The sequence below is a fragment of the Cucurbita moschata genome, unplaced genomic scaffold (assembly GCF_002738365.1).
Source record: "Cucurbita moschata cultivar Rifu unplaced genomic scaffold, Cmos_1.0 Cmo_Scf00013, whole genome shotgun sequence".
Classification (NCBI taxonomy): domain Eukaryota; kingdom Viridiplantae; phylum Streptophyta; class Magnoliopsida; order Cucurbitales; family Cucurbitaceae; genus Cucurbita; species Cucurbita moschata.
The window spans coordinates 3,860,436-3,869,503 of record NW_019268529.1 but is presented as its reverse complement, the minus strand read 5'-3'; the positions used below and the strand labels follow the sequence as shown (position 1 = coordinate 3,869,503).

The 9,068-nt window shown below is 37.4% G+C and overlaps 2 protein-coding genes and 1 long non-coding RNA gene across 9 annotated transcripts; 1 reads left to right on the top strand and 2 right to left on the bottom strand.

Annotated features, from left to right (window-relative positions):
• The first annotated feature begins 361 nt into the window (after positions 1-361).
• LOC111451663 (3-hydroxy-3-methylglutaryl-coenzyme A reductase 1-like) lies at positions 362-2,827 on the top strand. Its single transcript, XM_023092158.1, has 3 exons — positions 362-1,648; positions 1,743-2,089; positions 2,192-2,827. Exons 1-3 carry the CDS (start codon positions 454-456, stop codon positions 2,435-2,437), a joined length of 1,788 nt encoding a protein of 595 aa, XP_022947926.1. The 5' UTR covers positions 362-453; the 3' UTR covers positions 2,438-2,827.
• A 1,356-nt stretch (positions 2,828-4,183) lies between these two features.
• LOC111451665 lies at positions 4,184-4,686 on the bottom strand. Its single transcript, XR_002712014.1, has 2 exons — positions 4,646-4,686; positions 4,184-4,516 (listed from the first exon to the last, which is right to left on the bottom strand). It is a non-coding gene; the product is annotated as an uncharacterized LOC111451665 (long non-coding RNA).
• Positions 4,687-4,810: 124 nt separating this feature from the next.
• LOC111451664 (protein FAR1-RELATED SEQUENCE 3-like) lies at positions 4,811-8,155 on the bottom strand. 7 transcript variants are annotated; one of them, XM_023092160.1, is made up of 4 exons: positions 7,550-8,045; positions 7,388-7,444; positions 6,872-7,013; positions 4,811-5,060 (listed from the first exon to the last, which is right to left on the bottom strand). In XM_023092160.1, the coding sequence occupies exons 1-3, from the start codon at positions 7,700-7,702 to the stop codon at positions 6,882-6,884; spliced, it is 342 nt and encodes a 113-aa protein (XP_022947928.1). In that variant the 5' UTR covers positions 7,703-8,045; the 3' UTR covers positions 4,811-5,060; positions 6,872-6,881. The 7 variants fall into 7 exon arrangements, 5 of the variants coding, with proteins under 5 accessions (XP_022947928.1, XP_022947927.1, XP_022947929.1 ...); XM_023092159.1 differs by lacking the exon at positions 4,811-5,060 and adding an exon at positions 6,531-6,669; XM_023092161.1 differs by lacking the exon at positions 4,811-5,060 and adding an exon at positions 6,533-6,545.
• Between the last annotated feature and the right edge of the window lie 913 nt (positions 8,156-9,068).

The following is a 9,068-nucleotide window of genomic DNA, read 5'->3' as shown; positions in this document are numbered from 1 at the left end:
TTTAAATAAATTAGTGTCACCATTTTAAAAGTAAAATAAATAAATAGAAACTATTTTTTAAAGACCAAAATAAAAACTAAATTCCAAGGAAGTAATTAAATACTGTAATTAAATTTATTTTTTGTACGAGTGTTATTGATTAATTAATGAATAAAAATAAAGAATTATATATTATTATTATCTATATTTACATGATTGCCCTCAACTTGCAACCCACAAAGGAGAATAATGAACCCCCTCCGCTCGGTCCGGTTCGTGCTGAGCTGGACAGGTTCGGTGGGCCCCACGGAGGAGGAAAAAGCCCTATAAATTCTCCCAAATCCTCGCTTCACCCTTCAAATTTTTTCTAAAATCTTAACTGTCTCCTCAATTTGGAAGGAGGAAACGGAGAATAAAAAAGAAGAGAAAACTCCGGCGTCGGCGTTTTCCATTTCAGCTTTCTCTTCCGCAACCATGGACGCGCACCGTCGCCGGTCTTCTCCACCTGCCAAAAACTTCTCCGCCGACCAACAACCGGTCAAATCCATGGCAAAAAATCCTCTCAAGGTTAAGATGATGGAACAACGTGATCATGATGCAGTTAAGGCGTCTGATGTTTTGCCTCTTCCTATTTACCTTACCAATGCCGCTTTCTTTACTCTGTTTTTCTCTGTCGTTTATTTTCTTCTGACGCGGTGGCGTGAGAAGATTCGTTCATCGACTCCTCTCCATGTCGTTACGCTTTCCGAAATGGTTGCTATCTCTGCGTTCGTCGCTTCTTTTATTTACCTTCTCGGATTCTTCGGCATCGACTTTGTTCAGTCGATTTTCCGTCCTTCGCATGATGTGTGGACGTCCGAAGACGATGAGGTGGTTCTGGTTAGGGAGGATACTCGGAAGGTTCCATGTGGCGCTGGAATCGATTGCGCGATGCCGATTTTGGCATCTCCTGTGCCCTCGGTGCCGAAGGTGGTCGATCCGGTGCCTGTTAGCTTTGATTTGACGGAGGAGGATGAGGAGATTGTTAAATCCGTTGTGGCTGGGGCCACGCCGTCCTATTCTCTCGAATCAAAGCTAGGCGATTGTGCTCGAGCAGCGGCAATTCGCCGCGAGTCCTTGCAGAGAATAACCGGGAAGTCGCTATCGGGACTTCCGTTGGAAGGATTCGATTACGCTTCGATTTTGGGGCAGTGCTGTGAGATGCCGGTTGGATACGTTCAGGTTCCAGTGGGAATCGCCGGTCCGTTGTTGTTGGACGGTAAGGAGTATTCTGTACCGATGGCGACCACCGAGGGTTGCTTGGTTGCGAGTACGAATAGAGGCTGTAAAGCGATTATGATGTCCGGTGGGGCTAACAGTGTGTTGTTGAGAGATGCAATGACGAGAGCACCGGTTATGAGGTTCGCTACAGCTAAAAGAGCAGCGGAATTGAAATTCTATGTGGAGGAACCAGCGAATTTCGATACCTTGGCCTCGGTTTTCAACAAGTCTAGCAGATTTGGAAGGCTACAGAGTATCAAATGCGCCATTGCTGGTAAGAATCTGTACATGAGATTCTCTTGCAGTACTGGTGATGCTATGGGGATGAACATGGTGTCCAAAGGAGTACAGAACGTTTTGGATTTCCTCCAGACCGATTTCCCTGACATGGACGTAATTGGCATATCTGGTAAGAGAACAAAATCCTTCTGCAACCCCCAACTTATCCAATTTGCTTACTTATCTCACACCTATGGGAAAATTCTGTATGTTCATAAAACCAGGTAACTATTGTTCGGACAAGAAGCCCGCTGCTGTGAACTGGATCGAAGGGCGTGGTAAATCGGTGGTTTGTGAGGTTACAATCACAGGCGATGTAGTGAAGAAGGTCCTCAAGACCGATGTACAAGCCTTAGTTGAGCTTAACATGCTCAAGAACCTTACTGGTTCAGCCATGGCTGGAGCTCTTGGGGGCTTCAACGCCCACGCTAGTAACATCGTGTCAGCCATCTTCATCGCAACAGGGCAAGATCCAGCACAGAACGTGGAGAGTTCTCACTGTATTACAATGATGGAAGCTGTCAACAACGGCCAGGATCTTCACGTGTCTGTAACCATGCCTTCCATCGAGGTCAATTACTTCAGACTCTGTAGCATTAGAAACATTGACAACAATTGTTGAAATCTCTGTGGGGTCTCACGTTGCTTATATTCAATTCCTTCCTAAATGCAGGTGGGCACAGTTGGAGGAGGAACCCAGCTTGCTTCTCAATCTGCATGTTTGAATCTACTTGGAGTTAAAGGAGCCAGCAGAGAAGCTCCAGGCTCCAACGCGAGGCTCCTTGCCACCATTGTAGCTGGTTCAGTTCTTGCAGGAGAGCTGTCTCTAATGTCTGCAATTTCAGCAGGACATCTTGTGAGGAGCCATATGAAGTACAATAGATCCAGTAGAGATGTCACTCGCGCTTCTTCCTCTTAAGAAGAGAATCAAAAAGACCCCATCAAAGGTAAACTCTCTGTGTTCCCACAAAAACTCGTGGAATTTGCAGAAAGCAGCAAAAGCAGAATCAATGGATGGAGAAAGAACACACATACAAATTGGGAATGACTACAAAACACAGTCAATCGCCATAGAATAAAAAGGTTAAAAAACCCCTTCAACTCTTAGTTTTTTTTTTTTTTTTTTCTTTTTTCTTTTTACTTCATCAAAATATATATAGCTTTGTTTGTTCTTCTTCTTCTTCTTCTTCTTCTTCTTCTTCTTCTTCTTCTTCTTCTTCTTCTTTTAGTTCAATTCAAAGTTCAAACCCCCCATGTAACTGAAATTATGTAATTGTGTGATGTGATGACGAATCTCTTTTTTAGTTCACTATGTGCCAAGATTTTTCTGCTCTGTGTGTCTGTGTGTTGTTGTCGTTTGTGGATGAATGTATGAATTTGTGAGTGAGTAATAGGTTTTGTTTATGATTTTATTCCAAAAACTTTAATTGAAAGCGTCATTAGTTGTAAATGCTTCGTCTTTGACTTAAAGAATTGAAAAGGGATTGTGATTCTTACAGCGAAAGTGCGGTGTATTTGAATAAAAAATTTGACAACAAAATTTTGGTGCTCTTTACAGCGGATGTGTGATGTGTATTTGCATAGGAAATTAACGACAAAATTAAGGTATTATATAATATGTATGGGCGCACCGTCTCCTATTTCAATCTTTTTTTTTTTTAATTTTCTGTTTATTTATCGGAAATTTCTACATTCTTTTATATATTTTCTAAAGAATATATTCTTTTCAAAGATTTTTTTTTTATTAATTTTTATTTAATAATATTTCATTAATAAAAATATAATATAATATTCCATAGAATTTCTAAAAATTCAAATTTTTCCACATTTTTTTAAAACATATTTGTTTACTAAGAAAGTAAAGTAATTTAATAAGTTTGATACATACAGAAATGTTATATTTATATATAAAAGTTGAGGTCAGACACCTATAACGAGGAATATAATCTCTCTTCAATCTCTTTTAGCTATGTTTAGCTAATGAAGAAAAGCCTCTCATACGAATAGAAAAGGAATGATGAAGACTCGATGTTAGATTAATACGAGGAATATAATCTCTCTTCAATCTCTTTTAGCTATGTTTAGCTAATGAAGAAAAGCCTCTTATACGAATAGAAAAGGAATGATGAAGACTCGATGTTAGTTTAAAACGAAAGTCTATAAACATATTAGATATCATTATTGATATACTAGAGTGTTATAAATTATTGATATATCAATTCTTGGAATTGGATTTTAAATGAGCATATATGTTGGTATACCAATGAGATACATTGTTAAAAGAGAAATGATGTAATATTGATGTATCAATGTCATACTTGAAACAAATTTTGACAAGTAATACACTATTGATACACCAATAATTTGTAAACCGTTAAGCAACGATCAATATTGGGAACATTTGAAAGGTGATTTAGACATGATTAGTCGTGAAGTTTCACATCAGTTGGAGAGGGGAACGAAACATTTCTTACAAGAGTGCAAAAACCTCTATCCAATAGATGTGATTTAAAATTGCAAGACTAACGACGATACATAACAGGCCAAAGTGGACAATATCTGCTAGTGGTGGGTTTGAGGTGTTAAATATGATATCAGAGTGGGACACTGATAGTGTGAGGAAGTTAGATCGAGAAAAATAGAGCTTTTTTTCATTGGACCTAACGAATATTAAATGATATTCCTACAAAATTGAAGAACTTTTAACAATACATTGTATTTACTTTACAAGAATCACCCAAATAAGAGTTATTTGAGTCATCAGGATTTCAACAGCTTTCATCTTCATTATCCACGTCCAAAGGCAGCCTTTAATGCCAGATGTTCATGATGCTTCATCCTAGATCCAACCACCTCTTTGTCACAGTCGAAAGGTTAAGGTATAGCATTTTTTTCTACAAATCAATACTCAGAAAACATACAGAATTTAGAGCACTTACACGACAGTAGACACCCTCGACCCCTCGACCGTTCCTTTCTGTGCCACGAGTCACTTGTTCTGTCGTTGGAAAGACAAGCCATTAAATAAGATGAATACAATGGATGAATGAATTGTATCAACTCAAGATAGGATGACAATCATAATTTGTGAGATCTCACATCGGTTGGAGGGAGAAATAAAACATACCTAACAGACGTGTTTTAAAACTTTGAAGGAAACTCCAAAAAGAACAATATCTGTTAGCAATGAGCTTCGGCTGTTACAAATGGTATCATAGTCAAACACCAGGCGGTGTTCCAACGACAACATTGACCCTCAAGGGAATGGATTGTGTGATCCCTACATCTATTGGAGAGGGGAACGAAACATTCTTTGTAAGAACCACCTCTCTCTAGTAAACGTGTTTAAAAATCGCGAGGCTGACGGCCCAATATGTAATGGGCCAAAACGGACAATATTGCTCCTCCCATTTTGGACCATCACTGATAGATTCAACTTCTGCTCTTCCACGTCTCTAAGAACAGCTAGGAGATTTGCTCTATACACTTCACAACGTTGATCAATTTTTTCCAAGATCATGAATTTTCTTCTCCTTCTATTCCTGGGAAAAGAACCAACAGAAACAGAGAACAATTAAGAAAGCACGTTATGTCCTGAAAACTTCATTATCTTCTCAGATGTTACATCCACAAAATTGATGATAGGTTATTTCAAGCCTTTTCTCTTTTCAATCTCACACAGAAAAGTAGATATGAAAACTGCAGAGACGAACAGTTGGCTCGTATTCGGACAATTCAGAGAATTTAATACACCCAACAAGTAACGACCACATGACCGCTACCAACCTGAATCTAATTAACTGAAGCCTTGACAAATCTATCGACTCGCTTCGATATCAAGCATGAGCATTCTATTTGACAATTCATCATATACAGCACAACAGATGCATCAAAGAAAAGTCAAGATCAGAAATAATTAAGTTAAAAACCAGCATACCTATCTGAAAGTGTATAGACAATGAAAGCCATCCAACCAAAGTACAGGTATAGGACAAGAACAACTCAGTAAGTTCTATGTGGCCCAAGCCCCTAAGCGTTATTATTGACATTAGCTAATGAATCTTCCAACTCTCCATGTTCAATTGATTAAAAAGTAAAGCCTACCACTCAATCTGTAGCATTGGTTGGGGAGGAGAACGAAACACCCTTTATAAGAGTGTGAAAACCTTTCCCTAGTAGACGCGTTTTAAAACCTTGAAGGGAAGCCCAAAAGGGAAATCCCAAAGAGGACAATATCTACTAGCGGTGGGCTTGGACCGTTACAAATGGTATTAGAGCTAGACACCAGGTGATGTGCCAGTGAGGAGGCTCTTCCCCGAAGGAGGGTAGACACAAGGCAGTGTGCTAGTAAGGACGCTGGGCCCCGAAGGAGGGTGGATTTTGTGGGGGTCCCACATCGGTTGGAGAAAGGAACAAGTGTCAGTGAGGACGCTGGGCCCTAAAGGGGGGTGGATTGTGATATCCCAGATTGGTCAGGGAGGAGAACGATACACCTTTATAAGAGTGTGGAAACCTTTCCCTAGCAGACGCGTTTTAAAGCCTTGAGGGGGAAGCCCGAAAGGGAAAGTCCGAAAAGGACAATATTTGCTAGCGGTGGCCTTGGGTCGTTACAAAAATTTAGTGTTTTACCCTAATGCTTTAGATGTCTTCCAAGCACAATGCACAATTTCTCGGCTCCACTCAGGAGAAGAGGCGGAGGATCATCAATGAATAATGATGTATTTAAGTGGTTTTAAGACTGCAAACTAAAGAGACTAACCACAGATCCATAGGTTGCTACCTGATCCTCTTCTGTTGCAACCATTGATCAACAACTCCATTGGCCATGATATCACCATTCGAAGCTCTAGGGCCACGATTCTTCACAGCAGCAACCTTTCTGGAGGCCTCTTTTAAGGCATCCATATCCATAGCCACGTTATGAATATGAATTGACTTTACTCCTTCCTCAACACATTTGATGTGAGATCCCACATCGGTTGGAGAGGAGAGCGAAGCATTCCTTATAGGGGTGTGGAAACTTCTCCCTAACAGACACGTTTTAAAACCGTGAGGCTGACGGCGATACATAACAGGCTAAAGCAGACAATATCTGGTAGCGGTGAGCTTGAGATGTTACATTTGATTGCTTCTTGAGGAAGATTATTGTACCTAACAGTCAAAGAATCTCTAGATTCAATTGGCAATTCAGAATTATGGCCATCTATTACATCTCCATTTCTGTCATTTCTAGTCCACCGTTTCAATACATATTGAGAAGGAAAACTACTAATATATGTCTGCAAATTATTCCCGAATATTCAAACAATTGATAGCTGCAATTAGCTTTCAACTCAAACGAATTAAAACTAACCGCATGTGCTTTATGATCTTCCCCAAATTTCACTACTTGCCACGGCTCCTGTATCATCAATTTTGGTTGTAGGATTGGCAAGAGTTTCTACCAATTCCTCCTGGAACTTTCTGAATATCCTCCTTGAATATGGATCTGCAGCCTGTTGTCTTCAAAACTAGCATAGAGTTAGTTGGATCATAATCAGCTTTTAATTCTTTTCCATACCAATTTTCCATGGCCCTTTTCATACTGTATAACCAACATCTGTAACGTGGTGGATGCAGTAACATATCCATCAAAAAAACAAATTCAAACTTACTCTCTAAAGAAAGTGTCTCTCACATAAACAGGTACCCCCACTGTTGTCTAGCACTATACATTAACTGAAGCCATTCATTGTCCATAATGTAATACTTATTCAGAAGAGCTTCCCAACAAGACTCAAATTCTTCAAATGTCGCAGCCTCATTAACTCATTTTTCTAAATTCAGCTTCAAAAGTAGAATGAAATTGACAGAGATGAGACAACTTCACCTGTGTTTCTCTGAATATAGCCCACTTGCAAAAACAATGGCGGGTTCCTGGAAGAACCTGTGCAACAGCATCTTGGTTAAGCCTATCTGGGATAGTTAAGCAAAGAATGAATGAATGCAATGAAGCAAGTCAAGATCAATGGAGGAGCATCCAGTCAAGTACCCACATTCCGATTCCCAATATACTCCACCCAGAGTGATCTCCATCGCCCTGAACTGCATAGTAAAAAGCAGGATTCTCAGCCTGCATTCGTTTCAGATCGTCTAAAATATGCTGAATCCCAACCCCGAGGGTCCGCTGCCGGCCACCACTCATTCTAAAGGAATACTACACAAGGATCAGGAGAGGTTTCTTCCATCTCCCTCACGATCCTTAGAGAGATATAATCGCGGCTACACAGAATGAACGAACCTCAATTTTCTCGAATATACCGATAACACAAAGATATAAAAACTATCTTGTTTAACAAACTGAAGATTTGTACAACTAATTGAGAGTCCTAAACTTTCCATATTCGAGAAGAAAGTAAAATTCGCAAAATCATAAGCTAAAAACATCGGAGAGGAAACTGAAACTACTTGAGGCAATTGAGAAGAAAGAAGAACAGTTCAAATCATTAATTCATTAATTTTATTCTTAGGTTTCTTCCATCTCCCTCAAGATCCTTAGAGTACCAGTGACAGTGACGGTGACGGTGGATGATTCCCCTTCGCCGGCACTTTCTAGGGCTCCGATCACTGCCACTGTATTAAATTTTATTTTCATGTCAGATTATTTTCTTTTTGAGATGGGCCTAAACATTCACGTGCCAGGCCCAATACTACTAAACCAACGTGGCATATATACATACATACATATATATATATATATATATATATATATATATATATATAAAATTTATTTACTTAATAAAAGATAAATTTATATTTTTGTGTGATTGAAATTTAATTTTTTTAGAAATTAATTTGAATAATATATTATGGAAATATTATTTAATTTCTTAGGGTGTTGTACATTAAAATATATATATATATTAGAAAGTTTAAAATTATCGATTAAAAATTATAGAGAAAAAAAAATTCACGGATAATCCACTCCCAAAAAATTATTGTAGGGACTGACTCGATCCACACGAACATAAATTGATAATTTCGGAAGAATAAAAATTAAAATAAGAGACAGTGACATATAATATTATATATATATATATATATATATATATATATATATATATTTTAATGAAATATATAATATTTTATTTATAAATATAGTAATAATAATATAATTATGTTTTACTTTTAGACATTTATTTATTTTTATTAAATTGATGTTACTCTTAAACATTTTAAACATTTATAATTGTGGTATATTAATAAAAAAATATATTATAGAGAATAAAAATACAAAGTCAAACATTAATATCAAATTGACTTTTATTCTTTTGAAAATTAATGTTATAAAATTTATTACATATGAATTTCTTTATTTTATTGTTTATTATTTATCAATATTTACAAAAACTAAATTAAATTTTAAATTTTTTTAAATAGAAAAAAAAACAAAATAATTGTAAAGAATTAAAGAATTTATATTTATATCTAAGTTTTTTATTTTTATTAATATATAAAACAATTTACTTCAAATATATGCTTTGTAGATCAGCTTTGGTATTTATTATATA

Bases quoted from the DNA above. Each gene is read 5' to 3' on its own strand.
- LOC111451663 (XM_023092158.1), top strand. From the start codon at position 454: ATGGACGCGCACCGTCGCCGGTCTTCTCCACCTGCCAAAAACTTCTCC. The intron at 1,649-1,742 runs GTAAGAGAACAA...TCATAAAACCAG, and splicing joins GGACGTAATTGGCATATCTG to GTAACTATTGTTCGGACAAG. The intron at 2,090-2,191 runs GTCAATTACTTC...TCCTAAATGCAG, and splicing joins TAACCATGCCTTCCATCGAG to GTGGGCACAGTTGGAGGAGG.
- LOC111451664 (XM_023092160.1), bottom strand. From the start codon at position 7,702: ATGAGTGGTGGCCGGCAGCGGACCCTCGGGGTTGGGATTCAGCATATT. The intron at 7,445-7,549 runs GTACTTGACTGG...GCTGTTGCACAG, and splicing joins TATTGGGAATCGGAATGTGG to GTTCTTCCAGGAACCCGCCA. The intron at 7,014-7,387 runs GTGAAGTTGTCT...TGAAGACAACAG, and splicing joins CTATATTCAGAGAAACACAG to GCTGCAGATCCATATTCAAG.